We start from the raw sequence: 23,304 nt of genomic DNA on the forward strand, positions 1-23,304 counted from the left end.
GTTGTAGTAAAATAAAGTACTTGTATTTTTCACAGATCAGCATTACTGAAGGAAATTGGAGGCATGAAACACTTATGTGAATGTTGTATGTACTCTGACTCTTTTTCCAATCTGTGAAAACAGTGGTTCCAAAGAAAATGTTACCGCAGTGAAATAGTGCTTCGTTTTTTATACTATTATAAATATTGTTGTCGATACCAAAATATGATAAATATATCAATGATGTTTTGGAAAATGCTTTGAATAATGACCCTAATTGTGTGTAAGAATTTTGTGCTATCTCTCATTTATAGAGAAGTTGCACTATGAGGGTGAAGACAATGTAAAAATGCAGCCCTTTCAGGGACTTGTCCCCTTAAATACCTGAATAATCTTTGCCCAGCTCTGTTAACTGCTTGGGTATGTCACATACAAATGTCTACGAGATTAAATGGACATACTATTACTGATCGAACAATGTACATCTGCCAACTGTTATTTCAGTTAGCTACATATAAATCTGAAATAGTTTTGTAACGTTTTTGTTGCAGTGCTGTAAGACGTGATGTATTTAATGTTGTTTCACGTAACAGTTGCATATTTTAACTTAATACTTTGTTGTATCTGTTTCTATTCTTCTATGATACATTGGATTCAATAATGGTTTCATCCTTTACTGATATAAATCGTCTCTAACAAAATATACCCTTACAGCTGTGTATTGTATAATGCAGTTCTTAACATTCTATTTATGCTCCTCAACTACACTCCTGGAAATTGAAATGAGAACACCGTGAATTCATTGTCCCAGGAAGGGGAAACTTTATTGACACATTCCTGGGGTCAGATACATCACATGATCACACTGACAGAACCACAGGCACATAGACACAGGCAACAGAGCATGCACAATGTCGGCACTAGTACAGTGTATATCCACCTTTCGCAGCAATGCAGGCTGCTATTCTCCCATGGAGACGATCGTAGAGATGCTGGATGTAGTCCTGTGGAACGGCTTGCCATGCCATTTCCACCTGGCGCCTCAGTTGGACCAGCGTTCGTGCTGGACGTGCAGACCGCGTGAGACGACGCTTCATCCAGTCCCAAACATGCTCAATGGGGGACAGATCCGGAGATCTTGCTGGCCAGGGTAGTTGACTTACACCTTCTAGAGCACGTTGGGTGGCACGGGATACATGCGGACGTGCATTGTCCTGTTGGAACAGCAAGTTCCCTTGCCGGTCTAGGAATGGTAGAACGATGGGTTCGATGACGGTTTGGATGTACCGTGCACTATTCAGTGTCCCCTCGACGATCACCAGTGGTGTACGGCCAGTGTAGGAGATCGCTCCCCACACCATGATGCCGGGTGTTGGCCCTGTGTGCCTCGGTCGTATGCAGTCCTGATTGTGGCGCTCACCTGCACGGCGCCAAACACGCATACGACCATCATTGGCACCAAGGCAGAAGCGACTCTCATCGCTGAAGACGACACGTCTCCATTCGTCCCTCCTTTCACGCCTGTCGCGACACCACTGGAGGCGGGCTGCACGATGTTGGGGCGTGAGCGGAAGACGGCCTAACGGTGTGCGGGACCGTAGCCCAGCTTCATGGAGACGGTTGCGAATGGTCCTCGCCGATACCCCAGGAGCAACAGTGTCCGTAATTTGCTGGGAAGTGGCGGTGCGGTCCCCTACGGCACTGCGTAGGATCCTACGGTCTTGGCGTGCATCCGTGCGTCGCTGCGGTCCGGTCCCAGGTCGACGGGCACGTGCACCTTCCGCCGACCACTGGCGACAACATCGATGTACTGTGGAGACCTCACGCCCCACGTGTTGAGCAATTCGGCGGTACGTCCACCCGGCCTCCCGCATGCCCACTGTACGCCCTCGCTCAAAGTCCGTCAACTGCACATACGGTTCACGTCCACGCTGTCGCGGCATGCTACCAGTGTTAAAGACTGCGATGGAGCTCCGTATGCCACGGCAAACTGGCTGACACTGACGGCGGCGGTGCACAAATGCTGCGCAGCTAGCGCCATTCGACGGCCAACACCGCGGATCCTGGTGTGTCCGCTGTGCCGTGCGTGTGATCATTGCTTGTACAGCCCTCTCGCAGTGTCCGGAGCAAGTATGGTGGGTCTGACACACCGGTGTCAATGTGTTCTTTTTTCCATTTCCAGGAGTGTATATTTTTCCATTTTATTCTACAATAACGGCACCGAGTTTCGATAAAGAGATGAGCATAAGTGTTCGTTCACATACTTAATTAACAAGTTCAACTTCCACGTATCATTTAAAGGATTTGTTTATGTCTATGTGATGTCAACGTTTAAGTTTAGGATGGCTACTAGCTGACCGTTTGAAAGTTCCTGAATGGCACACTGGCCGAACTTCACATCAATCAACATATATTTTCATTTACACTTATGTAACTATGCTTCAAATTAGATTTTCCTTTTCGTTTCTGTTTTATGTTGAGTACCAGTTTACAAATAAAAAATTGTGTATCGAATAGAAAGATCCGTCTACAAGACATGATTTAACTTACTGCACTACTTTGTATAAGATATTATGCGTTATTTTATTAATTTATTAAACCTGATGTTATTTTGGCCATCATTTCCTCTCTTACATCGGGTGTCACACATGCAGTATATCATAGCTACCTAAGAGATAGCAATTTTAATACGACGAGTAGTAATTAAACGATCTGAGTGTCTGTAGTGACAATATGAGTAAGTAATTAAGACTTTAAACTTATAAAGTTATTGCTAGCAGTACTTGTACTATTGCAGCTGCTGCCACTAATCGTGACAATAGTAATAATAATAATAATAATAATAGCAATAATGATAGTGGCAGGTACCAAAAGAATTAATAGATGTACAAGGTAGATGTTTTCTGACATAGCGAGCTCTGTGGAAAGGAAATGTAAGGAGACTGCATCAGCTAAGAATACGGGAAAGGATGAAGATCTGGTTGGGAAGAAGGATGTACGAGGGCAACGAGCGTGTACAGGGACAATGGTAATCCTTACTGTTGTTTTAGTAGATATGTCATTAACAGTTTTCTAAAGCTGGAGTTGTTATGCCTCTAATAATGTGGGAGCTTAGGACCTGAGTCGTGTTCCTGCTACTGACTAGCAATTCGAGGAAGTGGCTGAACAGTGGACTTGGACATAAATTTTTCTCCGATAGGAACGGGTGTTTCTGCCACGTTTCTCAGACAAGAGTGTTAAGGTCGATGATAGATTTAGGGACAGTGTTTGCCTATAAGACAGAATGAAAGGCAGAGAGGATGGAACGATCCTCACTTGTCTGCACGCATCCGAGGTACTTGTGCCTATGTTGGTGAAATATGATCGGAACCGTACATGACGGATATAACGAACACAGGCATTCATTGTGTTGTTCTTGTGGTCTTCAGTCCTGAGACTGGTTTGAAGCACCTCTCCATGCTACTCTATCTTGTGAAAGCTTCTTCATCTCCCAGTACCTACTGCAACCTACATCCTTCTGAATCTGCTTAGTGTATTTATCTATTGGTCTCCCTCTACGATTTTTACCCTCCACGGTGCCCTCCAATACTAAAGTGGTGATCCCTTGATGCCTCAGAACATGTCCTACCAACCGATCCCTGCTTCTAATCAAGTTGTACCACAAGCTTCTCTTCTCCCCAATCCTATTCAATACCTCCTCATTAGTTATGTGATCTACCCATCTAATCTTCAGCATTCTTCTGTAGCACCACATTTCGAAAGCTTCTATTCTCTTCTTGTCCCAACTATTTATCGTCCTTGTTTCACTTCCATACATGGCTACACTCCATACAAATACTTTCAGAAACGACTTCCTGACACTTAAATCTATACTCGAGATTAACAAATTTCTCTTCTTCAGGAACGCTTTCCTTGCCATTGCCAGTCTACATTTTATATCCTCTCTACTTCGACCACCATCAGTTATTTTGCTGCCCAAATAGCAAAACACATTTACTACTTTAAGTGTCTCGTTTCCTAATCTAATTCCCTCAGCATCACCCGACTTAATTCGACTACATTCCATTATCCTCGTTTTGCTTTTGTTGATGTTCATCTTATATCCTTCTTTCAAGACACTGTCCATTCCGTTAAACTGCTCTTCCAAGACCTTTGCTGTCTCTGACAGAATTACAATGTCATCGACGAACCTCAAAGTTTTTATTTCTTCTGCATGGATTTTAATACGTACTCCGAATTTTTCTTTTGTTTCCTATACTGCTTGCTCAATATACAGATTGAATAACATCGGGGAGAGGCTACAACCCTGTCTCACTCCCTTCCCAACCACTGCTTCCCTTTCATGTAAAACTGCTATCTGGTTTCTGTACAAGTTGTAAATAGCCGATCGCTCCCTGTATTTTACCCCTACCACCTACAGAATTCGAAAGAGAGTATTCCCGTCAACATTGTCAAAAGCTTTCTATAAGTCTACAAATTCTTGAAACGTAGGTTTGCCTTTCCTTAATCAATTTTCTAAGATAAGTCGTAGCGTCAGTATTGCCTCACGTGGTGCGATGTTCCTACGGAATCCAAACCGATCTTCCCCGAGGTCGGCTTCTACTAGTTTTTCCACTCGTCTGTAAGGCATTCGGATTAGTATTTTGCAACTGTGACTTATTTAACTGATAGTTCGGTAATTTTCACATGTGCCAACACCTGCTTTCTTTGGGATTGGAATTATTATATTCTTCTTGAAGTCTGAGGGTATTTCGCCTGCCTCATACATCTTGCACACCAGATGGTAGAGTTTTGTCAGGACTGGCTCTCCCAAGGCTGTCAGTAGTTCTAACGGAATGTTGTCTACTCCCGGGGCCTTGTTTCAACTTAGGTATTTCAGTGCTCTGTCAAACTCTTCATGCAGTATCATATCTCCCATTTCATCTTCACCTACATCCTCTTCCATTGCCATAATTTTGTCCTCAACTACATCGCCCTTGTATACACCTTGTATATACTCCTCTACATTTCTGCTTTCCCTTCTCTCCTTAGAACTGGGTTTCCATCTGACCTCTTGATATTCATACAAGTGGCTCTCTTTTCTCCAAAGGTCTCTTTAATTTTCCTGTAGGCAGTATCTATCTTACCCCTAGTGACATAAGCCTCTATATCCTTACATTTGTCCTATAGCCATCCCTGCTTAGCCATTTTGCACTTCCTGTCGATCTTATTTTTGAGACGTTTGTAGTCCTTTTTTGCCTACTTCATTTACTGCAGTTTTATATTTTCTCCTTTCATAAATTAAATTCAATGTTTCTTCTGTTACCCAAGGATTTCTACCAGTCCTCGTCTTTTTACCTACTTGATCCTCTGCTGCCTTGACTACTCTATTCCTCAGAGATACCCATTCTTCTTCTATTGTATTCCTTTCCCCCCTTCCTGTCAATGGTTCCCTTATGCTCTCCCTGAAACTCTGTACAAGCTCTGGTTTAGTCAGTTCATCCAGGTCTAATCTCCTTAAATTCCCACCTTTTTGCAGTTTCTTCAGTTTTAATCTACAGTTCATAGCCATAACCTCTTCCATTTATTGGCGACTGATAATAAACTGTGACGCTTATTTAACTCTTTACTGAGGCGTGGCAACTTTCATAAAGGTAATTTTTTATTCTATTTTTGTAAGTATGGTCATCGTTAATCTACCCCAAGTGTGATGGGATACATATGACGAATTTTACTAGCGAATATTAGGTAGTGTGACGGTGCCGTTAAAGTGCCTATCTCAACTCCTGCATTACGGTCGCTGGTGAACACAACATTTTGTTCCTATTGCTACGTTTTACTCAATTATTAGTCCTAATTTCTTTCTAAGTGATGAGTTACTCCAAAACATTATTCCATAAGACATCATCGAGTGATAATATGCAAAATACGAAGGCTACTCATAAATTAACGGACGATTAGCCACTAAAACATTTGAAACATATATCTTTATGTTGGTACATGCTTATGTACTTACATGCTGACATTACTTCTCTAGACAGTAGCTACACAAATTGAAACTCGTCGTACCGTGACATCAGTTTCTTCATACCTTCATCGAAGAATGGTGACGCCTGGTGTTTCATTCAGTTGTTGATGGCATCGTTGAGTTAGTTATTAGTCGAAAGTGCTGAGTATCCTGTCAAAGTTTCGTCATGGTTAAGAGGTGAAAATCACTTGACGCCAAGCCCGGATTATAGGGACTATGTCGAACAATCTCCCAGCGAAAACGTTTAGATTCACAAAACGATTCCTTCCTTAATCTTCCCACACTGTTTCTGGTTTCCTAAGAGTCTCACATACACCTGTGACGTCAAAGTATTCTCACGTGTTACTCTCCATTATCAAAATTCTTTTGCGATCCTGAAAAGCTGTGGCTGTTTGACAGCGTCCGCTTAAGTTTTTGGACTTATTTGGAGAATGAGTGTTCATTCACTGTTTGGAATGTTCCTTAGTTTCAGAGTTTTTGACTCGTCTCCAGTCACCATTCCATTCAGAAACTCCTCCCACTGTTTGTGGTATAACTGAAGAAATGCCAACGCCAAACCTATTCTATCAGTTTTGTCAACATAGGTCAGATACTTCTGTACTCACCTGTGACAGTGTTAAAGAGAGCTACATACCGGGTGATCAAAAAGTCAGTATAAATTTGAATGAATAAATCACGGAATAATGTAGATAGACAGGTACAAATTGATGCACATGCTTGGAATGACATGGGGTTTTATTAGAACCAAAAAAACACAGAAGTTCAAAAAATGTCCGACAGATGGCGCTTCATCTGATCAGAACAGCAATAATTAGCATAACACAGTAAGACAAAGCGAAGATGATGTTCTTTACAGGAAATGATCAATACGTTCACCATCATTCCTCAGCAATAACTCTAGTCGAGGAATAATGTTGTGAACAGCACTGTAAAGCATGTCCGGAGCTATGGTGAGGCATTGGCGTCGGATGTTGTCTTTCAGCATCCCTAGAGATGTCGGTCGATTAGGATACACTTGCGACTTCAGGTAGCCCCAAAGCCAATAATCGCAAAGACTGAGGTCTAGGGACCTGGGAGGCTAAGCATGACGAAAGTGGCAGCTGAGCACACGATCATCACCAAACGACGCGCTCAAGAGATCTTTCACGCGTCTGGCAATATGAGGTGGAGCACCATCCTGCATAAACATTGTACGTTCCAGCAGGTGTTTATCAGCCAGGCTGGCGGTAATGCGATTCTGCAACATATCGGCGTACCTCTCACCCGCCACGGTAGCAGTTACAAAACCAGAATCACGTATTCCCTCGAAGAAAAAAGGCCCGATAACGGTAGATGTGGTAAATCCAACCCATACCGTGACTTTCTCGTCGTGCAATGGAGTTTCCATCAGAGTTCTAGGATTTTTGGCAGCCCACATTCTGCAGTTGTGGGCGTTGGCAGACCTTCGGAGAGTGAAGTGAGCTTCGTCGATTCAGAACACGTTAGTCAACCAATCGTCATCTTCCGCCATCTTTTGAAACGCCCACACCGCAAATGCCCTCTGCTTCACTAAATCGCCAGGTAACAGTTCATAATGCCGATGGATTTTGTACGGATAGCATCGGAGGGTACGCCTAAGTACCAACCAAACAGTAATGTCTGGAATGCCGGTGCGACATGCGACTGCACGAGCGCGGACTTCCCCGAGCATAGCCGAACCCGCTACAGTCTCCATTTCTTCCTGAACTGTCTCAGCAGCATTACGCCTCGTGCTCGGTCGGCCACTACGGGGTTTATCATCTAAACAACCTGTGGCTTCGAACTTCGAAATCATTCTCGCCAGAGCTGCATTTGTCAACGGACCTTCACCCCTTCAAATCTACTTCCTATGGCGATAGGATCGTAACGCTAAACTAGCACATTCCCCATCCGGATAATACACCTTCACTAAAAGCGCCTTTTCAGGTGTCAACATGCTGCGACTGCTGGCGCATCTGATTCTCCCTCTCATTACAGCTCCTTTTATACACGATTGTCATGCACAGTCACTGACGTTTTGCTGTCCAGCGCCATCTGTCGGACATTTTGTGAACCTTTTTTTTATTCTAATAAAACCCCTTGTCATTCCAAGCATGTGTGTCAATTTTTACCTCTCTATCTACATTATTCCGTGGTTTATTAAGTTTTCAAATTTATACTTACTTTTTGATGACCAGGTATATTTAATGTGGAAAGGGGAAGTAAGAAAGGGAAAGGAAAGAAAAAGAAAGGGAGGGTGGAATCACTGCTGTCAGCTGCATCGGGACATTACGCGGAAACAGCGGCGACGAGAGAAAATGTGTACTGGACTGGAATTCGAATCCGAGATTTCCTGCTTACTGGGCAGGTGCGTTAACCACATCGCGGGCACTGTGTTATCACTACCGTGCGGAATGTCTCCACACGGTTCCCGGGTGATCCACATTCCCATTTCCTCCATATTGTCTCTCTGGGATTGCGACAGGGCGTACTTGTGCATCCGCATTGAAGACGGTGGATCCGTTGCCCAACTAGGCCAGTCAAATTACATGAATGCATGCATGGCGTTTGTTGTTTCCGATACAGACACAACGCATTCATATAATTTGAAGGGGTGAGAAACTTGTTCCGGAAGTTCGGAAATTATGACTCGACATCTCAGCATAATTTCGTCAATCTGTTACACAAAGCCCATGACCCACATCTGAACGTCTTCCTCGGCCACTTTCATCATGCGTAGCTGTGCAACTAACCTAGAGTCTTCTGCACCGCTCCCTCACAACACCATAACCCATAACCCCATCATCATACTCAGGATACACTCGGTGATGAATCTCGGTAGCATTGACCCTATCTGCTTGCAGGAAACGAGCACTACAGACAGCTACCTGACGCACCGTGACCTTCAAAGTCTTCTTTCACAACCACGTAATTTATAAGGTTCCTTTTTATTTTTAATAAAGAATATGAGGTTAATTCATGTACAGTCAGCGTATGTTAGGAGGGTGCTTCGTACTTAATTGTTTGAGCAGTTCATTAACGTGTTTCTTCCAGTTCAAGTTTTCATCAATACATACATTCAAAAATTTGGAACACTCTAACCTATTTACTGATTCCTGTTCATGTGTTACGTCATGTAATGATATGACTATTTGAAGTACATAACTACTATAGAATTTTCTCTCAAAATTAAGGGAGAAACATTTTCAAACACCCACCAATTAACTCTCTGAAAAGCAGGTTTTACAATTTCTTCTGCAAAGAGTAGTAATTCTGTTTGATGAAATGGGGGATCATTCACATCTGTATCTACGGTGTGTGGCGGAGTGTACTTCTGGTAACACCATCTGATCCCCCCCTTCCTTGTTCCACTCGCGAATAGCATGTGGTAAGATTTATTGCCTGTTAATCTCTGTATTAGCTCTCATTTCTCGCATTTCCTCGTTGGCATCAATTCACGAGAAGTATGTGGAAGGAAGTAATAGGAGAAAGTAATATGTTGTACAACTCTTCCCGGCACGTTACCTCTCGGAATTTCAATAGTAAATCTCTTCGTGATGCGCAACGCCTCTATTTTAGCGTCTGCCACGGGAGTTTGCTGAGCATGTCTGTAACACTCTCGGGCTAATTAAACGACCAGATGACGAAACGCGCTGCTCTTCGGTAGATCTTTTCCAGCACTTCTAGTCCTACCTGGCAAGGATTACAAAGTGATGAGCAAGAATCACCCGAAGAAGTTTATCGTAAGCCACTTCTTTCGCGGATGAGTTGTATGTAGTTAAGTATCTTCCTATGACTCTCTGTCTAGTGTGTGCTTTCTGCTTCTCCTAATATTTGTTTTGCTGGGTTGGTCCGATTTGGATCGCTCCTGGAGGTTACTCCTGGATATTTTATGTTGTTGTTGTTGTTGTTGTTGTCCTCAGTCCTGAGACTGGTTTGATGCAGCTCTCCATGCTACTCTATCCTGTGCAAGCTGCTTCATCTCCCAGTACTTACTGCAACCTACATCCTTCTGAATCTGCTTAGTGTATTCATCTCTTGGTCTCCCTCTACGATTTTCACGCTCCACCCTCCCATCTAATGCTAAATTTGTGATCCCCCGATGCCTCAGAACATGTCCTACCAACCGGTTCCTCCTTCTAGTCAAATTATGACACAAACACCTCTTCTCCCAAATTCTATTCAATACCTCCTCATTAGTTATGTGATCCACCCATCTAATCTTCAGCATTCTTCTGTAGCACCACACTTCGAAAGCTCCTATTCTCTTCTTGTCCAAACTATTTATCGTCCATGTTTCAGTTCCATACATGGCTACACTTCATACAAATACTTTCAGAAACGTCTTCCTAACACATAAATCTATACTCGATGTTAACAAATTTATCTTCTTCTGAAACGCTTTCCTTGCCATTGCCAGTCTACATTTTATATCCTCTCTACTTCGACCACCATCAGTTATTTTGCTCCCCAAATCGCAAAACTCCTTTACTACTTTAAGTGTCTCATTTCCTAATCTAATTCCCTCAGCATCACCCGACTTAATTCGACTACATTCCATTATCCTCGTTTTGCTTTTGGTAATGTTCATCTTATATCCTCCTTTCAAGACACTGTCCATTCCGTTCAGCTGCTGTTCCAACTCCTTTGCTGTCTCTGACAGAATTACAATGTCATCGGCGAACCTCAACGTTTTCATTTCTTCTGCATGGATTTTAATACCTACTCTGAATTTTTCTTTTGTTTCCTTTACTGCTTGCTCAATATACAGATTGAATAACATCGGGGATAGGCTACAACCCTGTCTCACTCCCTTCCCAACCGCTGCTTCCCTTTCATGTCCCTCGACTCTTATAACTGCCATCTGGTTTCTGTACTAGTTGTAAATAGCCTTTCGCTCCCTGTATTCTACCCCTGCCACCGTTGGAATTTGAAAGAGAGTATTCCAGTCAACATTGTCAAAAACTGTCTCTAAGTCCACAAATGCTAAAAACGTAGGTGTCCCTTTCCTTCATCTATTTTCTAAGATAAGTCGTAAGGTCATTATTGCCTCACGTGTTCCAACATTTCTGCGGAATCCAAACTGATCTTCCCCGAGGTCGGCTTCTACCAGTTTTTCCATTCGTCTGTAAGGCATTCGCATTAGTATTTTGCAGCTGTGACTTATTTAACCGATAGTTCGGTAATTTTCACATCTCTCAACACCTGCTTTCTTTGGGATTGGAATTATTATATCCTTCTTGAAGTCTGAGGGTATTTCGCCTGCCTCATACATCTTGCTCACCAGATGGTAGAGTTTTGTCAGGACTGGCTCTCCCAACGCCGTCAGTAGTTCCAATGGAATGTTGTCTACTCCCGGGGCCTTGCTTCGACTCAGGTCTTTCAGTGCTCTGTCAAACTCTTCACGCAGTATCGTATCTCCCATTTCATCTTCATCCACATCCTCTTCCATTTCCACAATATTGTCCTCAAGTACATCGCCCTTGTATATACCCTCTATATACTCCTGCCACCTTTCTGCATTCCCTTCTTTGCTTTCAAATGGGTTTCCATATGAGCTCTTGATATTCATACAAGTGGCTCTCTTTTCTCCAAAGGTCTCTTTAATTTTCCTGTAGGCAGTATCTATCTTACCCCTAGTGAGATAGCCTCTACTTCCTTATGATATTTTGTAATAGACAACATTTTATGACAGATAACATTTCCAGCAAGTTGCTATCAACGGTTTAGTTGTACAGTAGTAGTAGTAGTAGTAGAGGGGTTTTGTGGGCGCACGACAGCAAGGTCTTCAGCGCCCGTTCAGTATCATAGTGAGACGGGTGCCAAAAAAAAAAAAAAAGCTCAGAATATTTACATAAACCGGAACATAAAACACGGGAAACAATCATCGTAAAAGATGTGCTCACCCACACCGAAGCGTGGGATGAAGCAGGGCGTCAGCAGTAAAACATGGACAACACAGGAAGAAAACGAGAGAGGAGGCTCAAACAATGTAGCAGATGGAAGTGGCTGGCTGACCGCAAGGAAAAAAAAAGGAAGGAGTCAGCCACTCTGCAATACACTAAAACCTCCAGCCTAGAAGTTTAGGCCAGAGTCCAGACACAGCACAAAACTTAAAAACCCTAGACACACACGTCTCATCATTAGCTAAAACACAGGGCAGATCACCATCAACTTGTGCTTCTGCCCTTGCATCACGGTATAAAATGCAGTCTGTTAAAATGTGGCGGACAGAGATGTGCACACCACAAGCATCACAAAACGGAGGATCCTCCCGCCGTAATAAATAGCTATGCGTCAGAGGACAGTGCCCGATCCGAAGACGTGTGAGGGCCACCTCTTCCCGCCTGAGCAACCGGCAGGAGGAACGCCACGGCCGAGTGGTTGACTTTACCGACCGCAGTTTATTGGCCGTCACCGCCAGCCATTCGTCCTCCCACAACTCCATGCACTTCCTGTGGAGTGCAGCGATGACTGACTGCAAGGGGATAGGACACTGGACCACATCCTGCTCTCTGCAGGCCTCCTTGGCAGCCCGATCAGCCTGTTCATTGCCCCAGATGCCGACATGACCAGGCACCCAGCAGAAGGATACCTCTTTACCCCGCTGTTGGAGCAAGTACAGTTGGCTATGTATCAGCTGGACCATCTCTTCAGTCGGGTACAGGTTCTGCAGCGATTGTAAGGCACTAAGAGAATCGGAGCAGAGAAGAAATCGATCGCCCCGAACACGATGCATCTGCTCCAGTGCCGTCAGGATCGCGTGGAGCTCCGCTGCGAAAACGGTATATTCAGCAGGGAGGCGAATCCGGGTAACATGGTCAGGGAACACCACAAAACAGCCAAGGAAATTCTCCTGTTTGGAGCCATCAGTGTAAACGACAGTGAAACCGTGATGCACATCTAAAATGTTAAAAAAAAGTGACTGGAATGTAAATTCTGGCGTGCCATCCTTCTTAAAACGAGTCAAATCTAAAATAAGTTTGGGTCTCCGGAGGAGCCAAGGTGGAGATCTGCTCCAACCGCGACGTAAAACACGAAGACCAGCCATAGACATTGCAGCGAGGCAATCCTGTGCGCGAATCCCATAGGGCTGCGTCGCACGTTGCCGGTTATGAAATAACCGTGTCAGAGGAGGCTGAGCAACGGTATGGTATGCAGGTGTGTACGGACAGTAGTCGATTTCATCTGCTATGTGTACGCAGTATGTTACATTTACTCATATTGACATTCATGGTCAACCGGCAGTCGCTGCATCATTCATCAGCCCCCTGGAGGTCCTTTCGCAAATTGTCACAGTTGAGCCGTGCGTGGCTCGTGTTCCTGCCATCACCTATTTTCACCCCCTGTTTTTAACGTACTTCCACCTCACTACGTTAATTTAGATTACTAATATCACTAAGTGGCTGCTTTGCCTGACCGTGAGCGGCTTTAGCAGCGCGTACTGATATATCCCCTCTCGTTGTATCTATACTTGGCTGCTATTACTTCGCCGTCATTGTCTGTCGTAGGCGAGTTCTGATTGGCAGTTCGTGTCGGGAGTTCGGGTTGCGAGTTCGGGTCTTCCAGTCGGTTGGAACGCATATGGAGGGCAGTCTGGATATGCCAGTCGGGGAGTGGCAATGTGGCACTAGGGCAGGCGGGTTGGAGCAGCAGTGATGTCTGCATCTACATGGCTCGCCCGACCATTGCCGCCACGCATCACCTGAGCCGAGCCACGGTGTGTGTGTGTGTGTGTGTGTGTGTGTGTGTGTGTGTGTGTGTGTGTGTGCGCACGCGCATCGACTCCCGATTTGTCTCCTGTGTGTTTAGTTACTGTTGAGTATCGTTCAGGTCTTCGTGCAAGTGTTTGTCGTATGTGTAGTTGGGGTTAGTTTCACTGACGATTATTTTAAATGTTGTCGGCGTACTGCCTCTGAGAGGTCTCTCGTCTCATTGCGCGACGTGCTCTGGTTCTCTGAGTGTTTCTGGGCCCTTTAATTACCATCTGGTGGAACTTAGGTCGGTCCTTTCCTGGTGCAGGGATGTCGTTTTGCCAGTGGGCGGTTTTTCTCTGCATGGTTGGGTCCGTGCCAGTATTTCCGCCGTCGTGTGTCTGGAAGTGAGTGGGAGACGCACCAGCAGCGCCTTCGCATCGGAGCAGTAGGTAGTCGGGCGGTTGCTGCGGACCAGGGAAGATACCTCCGCTCGGTGCAGTCGCTGGGTCCGCTGCCGTTCCCTGAGCAGTGTCGGAGCGTGTGTGGAGCTGTCCAATCGCTGCAAGCTTCGTGGTTCATCGACCCAGGACGTCGTAGTTGAGTGTATTTTTGACAGCTAAGACATACTCCATTGTGGATTATGACGTTTGTAATCTTTCCTGTTTGAGTTCTCGCCTACTAATTGATGGGAATCAAGTCCGACCTCCCTCGAGGCTGCCACCGGTTTTCAATTATCTGTTGTCAGCTATTTTAAATTTTAGGCTTACGGTTATTGTTTATTTCTTAAAATTTTGCAAATTAATTTTTATATTTATCTTTCAAGCTTAGACTCTGCGGCCTTCTGCCTTTAAAGATTATGGTAATAGAGTCTGAAGTTTTGAAATTTAATTGTACCCTTCAGGCATTTGTGTTGCACTTAGCATATGTTGCCTTTTGGATTTTTAATTATTTTATTGCTATCTAAATTGAATTTTTGATTTTTTTAAGATTTCTTGTTGGCCTTCTGCCTTTAAAGGTCTAAGGCAATATATCCCAAAATTCTGGAAATTAACTGTGATCCTCAGCCATTTGTGTTGCACTTTGCGTATGTTGTTTTTTAGAATTACTTCATTACTACCTTAATTGGATTTTTATCTTGTTAAGATTTCTTGTTGGAGGCCTTGAGCCGTGAGAGAGTTGCCAAATTACAATAAATGACAATTAGAAGCAGAAACTGACCTCAACCCTTGGACCTATCCACAATCCTATTACATGTTCTGCCCAGCGAGTTTAGCGGGCGTTTCAATAGTGTTCTGGTACTGCTACCTTCTTGTAGAAAACCGAATCATCTATGAATAGCTTAATGGAGCTTCCGAAACTCACACATAAAAGGAACAGTAGTGAGTCCCAAACTGCAAGGCGCGGGACAGGGTCAAGGTGTTTCCACGATGTTAGATTAAACGTCTGAGTGCTCTGATATTAATTAAATGAGATCACACATCTCTCTCTGGAAACAGTTCAGTGAAATGTGATTACCCGAAATAGTTGTCGACAGTCATCACTTCTTACAAAGCTCCTCATGTTACATAAGAGCAGTTAAAGGGAGATTGGAAACTAAACTACACCAGCAAACACCCATCCCGTGTGGACTACGAGGTCTGCTTTCTCCACTGATGAACGAAATTATGACAGAAAACTCTTTAGGTACGTGGAAAGCCTACCACCATCCGAGTCCAAACTAAGTTACAACCTACTTGATGGGTGGTTTGGATGTTATTCTTATCTGTTTGTTTGTACTTTTCATTAATTTCTCTTAATAGCCCTTTGTGTTAGCCCTTTAGGCAGAGAAAATAAGTATTTACAAAGTATTATTTTATACCATATATTGAACATAGGCGTTTTAAATTAAACCAACATTATTTAAATCTATTATTACAATCTTTACAACTGAAATTGAAGAAATTAAGTTCTCCATACATTTCGCTTTTAGAATATAACAATAGCAACGAGGGACAATTGTTCCGCAAGCATCGCGCCTGAATGTCTTGTTCATTTCAAGTCGCATGGAGACTGCATCAGCAGATGGCTGCTCATCCGACGACATCAAGAGGTACCCCTGTGTCAAAACCACGTAATGTTAATGCGAAAATACGATTTTTCCAACTCATCCATAACTTCTCACGCTGGGTTATATCTGATTGTGCAAGAATTACCAGTCGTATTGTTAGGTATCGGAATCTCTTTGAAGTGAATTTTCCTCTACCCTTGCGTCGGGTAATACGGACATAATTCGCAGTTGTTACACATACGCTGTTAGGTTGTTATATACCAACTGTGTAACAGGAGCTCCCTTCCTTGCCCATTCTACTCACTGTGGTCTTTGTTATCGCGCTGCTAAGATACAATTAGTCACCCAAATCATAGACACACAGAGCGTGGTGAACCTGAGGTGGATGCCTTAAAATTAGAAAAGTAAAATTATACATGGCACATTCGCACAGGTGAAACTTGTGCCGCGTGCTATTTGCCGCAGAGAGTATGGCTGGCGGCAGTAACAGCAGCAACTTATCATAAAATGACGAAAGTATCTTGATGCTTTGTAGCTGCTACAACCGCTCTTAAATCCTTGCTTCTTACTGATATTCGTCTATTGCCTTCTCAGCCTACTTCTTCCTCGAGGTCGCGATTCAGCATTGAAGAACGTAATGACGCGTGAAGCTCTTCGATCAGAGTATCTCGCTGCGTAAGTCATGGATGCTTCATTGGCTTCATGTCGGCACTTTCCAGCGCTTTTAACCACTCAGTTCTTGTGAACTAAGGAGATACACAACAGGAACATCTTCTGGAGAGGCACTACGTTAGATGATTCAGCGAACACACATCCTTTCAAAAATATTAAATTTAAAATTTTCTTCAAGTAGAATTTCGCTAGTTTAAAAAGAAAAGTCCGAATGTTGTAGTTTGTTATTAAAGACCTCTATTTATTCATGTTAACCGCGTATTTTGTTTCATAAATTGTAGTTCTCACATATGGGCATCAAGCTTTGTCACACATCTCCGACGAATATAACTGGTCCACTTTCAAAGCCGACTGCACGAGCAGGCACGGTGGTCGTTGTCACATGACCAGGGTGATACGACACTGTGGAACTCTGGAACAAGATACTGGGTATATTTTTATTTTATTCTTTGTCCTGCACTTTCCAATTCCCCTATAACTGTTTATATCTATTAGTAATTTTGCATATTTATCTTTTATGGACATTTACTTCCACTGGGGACTCATCAGACCAGAAACCAGTTAACAGTCAATAATACGCCAGATACAATCCAGACTTTTTCAATACAAGAGTACCACATAGATCACATGATCCAGTTTGACAATGGCAAATTTCGTCTTACGACTTGTGATACACAATGACATAAGGTAATGACAGATTGCCTGATGTGAAGGTGTACGTGGGATGCAGCCTACTATATGTCTGCTATTGTCTGCCACCAGCTGGAGATAGAGGAAGTTATTACCGAATCAAATGCATCCATTCCTCCAAGCACAATCCCTCCCAAGCAGTTTGCACGTTTAATAGGACTACGCCTCAGCTCACCAGTTGGACATATATCAGAGACAACACTCCATGGAGATACTCCAATGACCTGACCTCATTTGTTCTCAGCTAATATGACACACCAAAGAGCAAGGTATGCGCGCCTTGGGCACACGGACACATCTCCATAGGTTGTACCTGATTGCTCACGGCTCGTGGATCAAGATGGCTCATTAACGCTTATGGTGTCTCGTGGAGTTCTTAGAAAAGACATTGCCACCGTCATGGCAAAGAGGGTGAAAGTAAATCAAAGATTCGCTTAGGACATTGCTGTCTTAAGTGAGTAGGAAGATATTGAGTTGAATGGTCTAATGAACAAAGAATGTGGTTTGAGAGTAAACCAAAGAAAGTAATGTGGACTAGCAGAAAGAAGCTTAACTGTAAAGTGACCACAAAAATTGGTGACCGCGTAGTTAAGTGAAGGAATTCTGCTACCCTCTAAGCAAAATACATGAAGAATGAAGGAGAAGATAAGAATCAGCCTAACATAGGAGGAATGGGCGTTTCTCCTGCAAAAAATCTGTTAGCAACCATCAGGCTTTAATTTTAGGACGCCATTTTTGAGAATGTGTGACTGGGGCACAGCATATAATTAAGTCGACCATTTACTGCCAGAAAACCAAAAAATAAGTGAATCGAATCGTTTAAGATATAGTGTTCCATAAAGATCATGTAAATTAAGTAGGATGATAAGAGATGATGTTCTCCGTGAGGAGAGCAGTTTGTTAAGACGAAGAAACTCGATCTAGATTACTAAATCGCCGAAAGAGGTCAAAAGCTGGGTCAGTCATAAAATGGAATCTTCAGAGGGAAGTCTTTAACTGATAATAAACACGTTATTTAATTGATGGGATGTTGCTCACTGTGGATTGGATCACTGCCTTACCCTATATCAGTATTAGATACTCTTCAAAGCGTGAATTATATTCTTTCAAATAATATTCTCTTTGGGAATATAGGTGGAGATTGCTTCATTTTAACCATTAAGTACCTGTTTATACACTCCTGGAAATGGAAAAAAGAACACATTGACACCTAAGTGTCAGACCCACCATACTTGCTCCGGACACTGCGAGAGGGCTGTACAAGCAATGATCACACGCACGGCACAGCGGACACACCAGGAACCGCGGTGTAGGCCGTCGAATGGCGCTAGCTGCGCAGCATTTGTGCACCGCCGCCATCAGTGTCAGCCAGTTTGCCGTGGCATACGGAGCTCCATCGCAGTCTTTAACACTGGTAGCATGCCGCGACAGCGTGGACGTGAACCGTATGTGCAGTTGACGGACTTTGAGCGAGGGCGTATAGTGGGCATGCGGGAGGCCGGGTGGACGTACCGCCGAATTGCTCAACACGTGGGGCGTGAGGTCTCCACAGTACATCGATGTTGTCGCCAGTGGTCGGCGGAAGGTGCACGTGCCCGTCGACCTGGGACCGGACCGCAGCGACGCACGGATGCACGCCAAGACCGTAGGATCCTACGCAGTGCCGTAGGGGACCGCACCGCCACTTCCCAGCAAATTAGGGACACTGTTGCTCCTGGGGTATCGGCGAGGACCATTCGCAACCGTCTCCATGAAGCTGGGCTACGGTCCCGCACACCGTTAGGCCGTCTTCCGCTCACGCCCCAACATCGTGCAGCCCGCCTCCAGTGGTGTCGCGACAGGCGTGAATGGAGGGACGAATGGAGACGTGTCGTCTTCAGCGATGAGAGTCGCTTCTGCCTTGGTGCCAATGATGGTCGTATGCGTGTTTGGCGCCGTGCAGGTGAGCGCCACAATAAGGACTGCATACGACCGAGGCACACAGGGCCAACACCCGGAATCATGGTGTGGGGAGCGATCTCCTACACTGGCCGTACACCACTGGTGATCGTCGCGGGGACACTGAATAGTGAACGGTACATCCAAACCGTCATCGAACCCATCGTTCTACCATTCCTAGACCGGCAAGGGAACTTGCTGTTCCAACAGGACAATGCACGTCCGCATGTATCCCGTGCCACCCAACGTGCTCTAGAAGGTGTAAGTCAACTACCCTGGCCAGCAAGATCTCCGGATCTGTCCCCCATTGAGCATGTTTGGGACTGGATGAAGCGTCGTCTCACGCGGTCTGCACGTCCAGCACGAACGCTGGTCCAACTGAGGCGCCAGGTGGAAATGGCATGGCAAGCCGTTCCACAGGACTACATCCAGCATTGCAGTTTAAGCCTACGTGTTTAGAACTGGATGGGAAGAGGATTGATGAGCGGAACTTGGTATATCAAGGGGGAACCGGGAGCCAGCCTGGAAGTGGTGTTATATCCTCTGAGAAGTTAGACGCAGCATTTGCCAAATTGCCTAATCCTCTGGCGTATTTCTTTCGGGATATAACTGATTTAGTTGTAGATCGACTTGAGGCGGCTGAAAACTTAGTATGGTTGTTGGTTCGTCTTGAACAACATGCTGCTGCCTTTCACATTCCGCACCAAGTAGTTTTGTCACTATTGTACCTGTTAGCTAGAGGTGAGTTGAGGAACTTCGCATCCCGAGCCATGACAGAAGGGTTTCCTTACAGCAATTGAGAAAGCTTCTCATTGGCCAAGGATTGACCACCAGAAACAGCTTGAGTGTCGTTACATTTGAGAGATGCAGCAGAATAAAGAGGAGTTACATCAGTATGTGGACAGAGTTAAGACGGCCTGCTTGGCCTTGTTGATAGATTTGCCAGAACTGGAGTTGGTGCCTGTTGTTCTCAGGGGGAAGCGAGAGGCGGTTAAGTCGCACATAGTTTTTCGTGATCGTCCTTCAAACTGGGAAGAGCTTTGTGCCGTTGTTGCAGCGATATCGGCTTTGCCGCTTGCGGACGATGTATGTCATGAAGTTATCTGTCAGCCCACGGGCGTTGTTAATTTTAACTCTAATCTGCACTACATATCCCGTTTGCTTGTTCCGTCATTTTTAAATGAATTTCAGACGCGCACCTGCAACAAGCTGAACATCGCTGGACGGCGACAATTGGCCGCCATTAAGCGGCAATTTCAAATTATTGTATTGCTATCCCGTTCTATCCACAGGCTACGCTGGAGATCAGCGATGATATTTCTTTCAGCAATGATCTGTAGGAAACTGACATTTTCAAATTACTCAACAATATATTAAGACGATTTAAGTTGCGTGCAGTAGGACCCAGATTTGGCCTGCACTAAGAAGTTATTAAATCACATGTAGGTCCTTACATATCGAAAATTGTGAATTTTTTTTTTGTCTGTGTATGTAGCCTATACTGATTAACTGTTTTTGAGCATAGATTCGTCTAAATAATTTCAATAATTATTCAGGATCCTACGCTACATTTTTGTCACAGTAAAATCTATGAACGATACGTGCCTTCGCATATCTTAGCAGTGGAACCAAAATCAAATTGAAAATAAAAATAAAATATAAATAAAATAAAATAATAAAGAACACACATTAATAGGATATATAGATAGATACAACACCGCCCTCGCTTCCGCCGCCCCGCCACTTGCTTGGTACTATATATAGTTGTGTACCCACTAGTATTGTTAACGATGCGTATCAATGTTCGACCTAACTTCAGCATTTACACTTTTCATGAAATCGTTGATAATGTTCTATTCCACAAATAAACTACCTATGGAATCAAATGAATGTGCTAATATACACCAACTTCATGTGATATTTATGCTATACGTGAGTGCCATGTACTTACGGCAATATGCCGTACACTTGAAGAAATCATTAATCAATTACCTACAGCCGGTTATGTTTCCAAACTTGGAACAACTTGTTGATAATGGACGGTTCTAATATTGTGTTGAGGTTGCCACTGAAATCAAGAAGAGCAATATACCTGCTGGTCTAATTAAAATTTCTCTTCAATATATGAATGACTTTGCAGTTATACCTAGCAAAACTAGGCTTATAATAAGAACTAAGCTAAATATACAATAGGAAACTCACAATCAGGGCTAAGTTGGGTATTATAACGATGTCTTCTTTGGCATTCCTTTCTGACAGTTCCTCTGAAAATGTCTCTGTACGATTAGGGATGTAAGTGATCGTACCATTATCATTAAAGTTAAGAACAACATTGTCCAGATGTTCCCTGAAAAAAAAGTGCGTATGATAGCTGATATGCAATAAGATTAACGAATAGTACAGCACACTACAAATTCCAAAACAAGAGATACAATGTCCCTCGACTAACAAAAAATAAACTAAATTTACAAAAGTACAATAAATTATCACAGATAAAGAAGTTAATTTTATAAGTTTTGTAATTTATTTATTAAGAAGATACTCACGAGTATACATATGGTCCAACCTCTTCGACACGAAGTTTCTCCCCACGGTGTAGGAAACCATCAGCATTTGTTACGTTAAACACAAAAACATTGTGTTTGATTGGTACCGGAGGATTCCTCCAGTGTTCATATAAGTACGATCCTTCATGAAAGGCTAACAACTGAAACAACAAACAGTTTCACATGTTGTAAAAGGTTATCGCCATTAATTACATTTTCAAAGTAATGTTCCTTTTTAGGCACTTCCAAGGTCAGTATTAATATTTGTGATAGTTAAACTGAAATGGGCATCATCAAGGGGAAATGCTAAAAGCTTTATAAAACTGTTATATGTATTCCTAAGGACGTGAAGCTATAATTGTTGTCGTGTGTTTAAAATGTTTTTCAGTATATATCGTATGTACAAACAAATTGTAAATCAGTATTTTAAATTCAAACTTACTTATTTATCTATTCTTCACAAATGGTTCAAGTGGCTCTGAGCACTATGGGACTTAACAGCTGAGGTCATCAGTCCCCTAGAACTTAAAACTACTTAAACCTAACTAACCTAAGGCCATCACACACATCCATGACCGAGGCAGGATTGGAACCTGCGACCGCAGCGGTCGCACGGTTCCAGACTGAAGGGCTTAGAACCGCTCGGCCACATCTTCACAATTACAGTCTGTTATCTGAGAAGATACAGTAGGCCATACAATTCACAATCTCGTAAATATTAATAACTGCATGTGCTATTTATTCCTGGTCTTTAATTTTCAAAAAATGTTGCAGCTACTTTCTACCACTACAAAACTACATTAAAACACTTAACGAATAACGCAACTGTTAATACTACTCATACGACGTAATTAAATTTTCTTGAGACCTACCGAGTTTCTGATTCATCTTAGATAAAGTCTGCACTCGTCGCCGTTGATTCCACACAAAGTCCCGACTTTGGCGTGGTGTCTGTTCTTTAGGACACAAAATTTTAATTCACCACTTCAGGTTCTATCCATAACAATAGTACCGCTGGTACTACAAAATCTGTTCTGTTTTTATAAATTGATTATGGTACATTTAAACTGTACCTTTTTGTCTCCACTTCTGTATCCGCTCTCATACTACCACGGACAACAGCCATTGTCTGCTGGATTCCTTTTAGCATTTCCGCAATAGGAAACGATTGTACGATTCACTGTAACGTCTCAGGAACCACACTTCTGTGATCACTTGCACCAGTGCAATATAAATTCATGAGAAACCATTTCATTCAGTGTCATCGGTCTCAGTCGTCTTCTCTACTTCTGCAGAGATGTTGTCTAGTCGGGTTGTTAGCATTCTGATGTGTGATTGAATGGCTCGCTAACATTCCTTGGCGCTCCTAGACACTGCGGCTGCAGTTTGGTCCAAGATGCGCCATGTTGGCTCGCTCCTCAGTACTGCTCCGGGATGCAACATGCTTAATGCCTGACGGGCATTACCCCTGCGTCCTCGTAGAGCGCACAGTCCTACGATGTCTGTCCTGGAGTGCCCCCACAGCCACAGGCGCAAAAGTGATTCATCTTTCTTTGACTTTGTGTAGATCCGTAGCATACTGACTATGACCGGTCAGGTAATATATCGGTCCCCTCAGGGGTTAAGATATCTCGTTTTTATCCTCTCCCTGATGCTAGCGACGGACTAATCTGTTCTCCCGCCTATGTCTGAAGTTTCCAGTTCATTTTTCTACAGGCATAATATGCGATC

The 23,304-nt window shown here is 43.6% G+C and overlaps 1 protein-coding gene across 2 annotated transcripts in view; it reads right to left on the bottom strand.

Annotated features, from left to right (window-relative positions):
- The window catches only part of LOC126419028 (sensory neuron membrane protein 2-like), a 242,499-nt gene that overhangs the window by 45,966 nt on the left and 173,229 nt on the right, over positions 1-23,304 (bottom strand). For both annotated transcript variants that reach the window (XM_050086088.1, XM_050086087.1), the window contains exons 5-6: positions 21,574-21,734; positions 21,230-21,374 (exon numbers count right to left, since the gene is read on the bottom strand). In XM_050086088.1, the coding sequence (XP_049942045.1) occupies positions 21,230-21,374; positions 21,574-21,734 (306 nt within the window). The remainder of the gene's footprint in view (positions 1-21,229; positions 21,375-21,573; positions 21,735-23,304) is intronic.

Source organism: Schistocerca serialis, chromosome 9 (genome assembly GCF_023864345.2).
Source record: "Schistocerca serialis cubense isolate TAMUIC-IGC-003099 chromosome 9, iqSchSeri2.2, whole genome shotgun sequence".
Classification (NCBI taxonomy): domain Eukaryota; kingdom Metazoa; phylum Arthropoda; class Insecta; order Orthoptera; family Acrididae; genus Schistocerca; species Schistocerca serialis.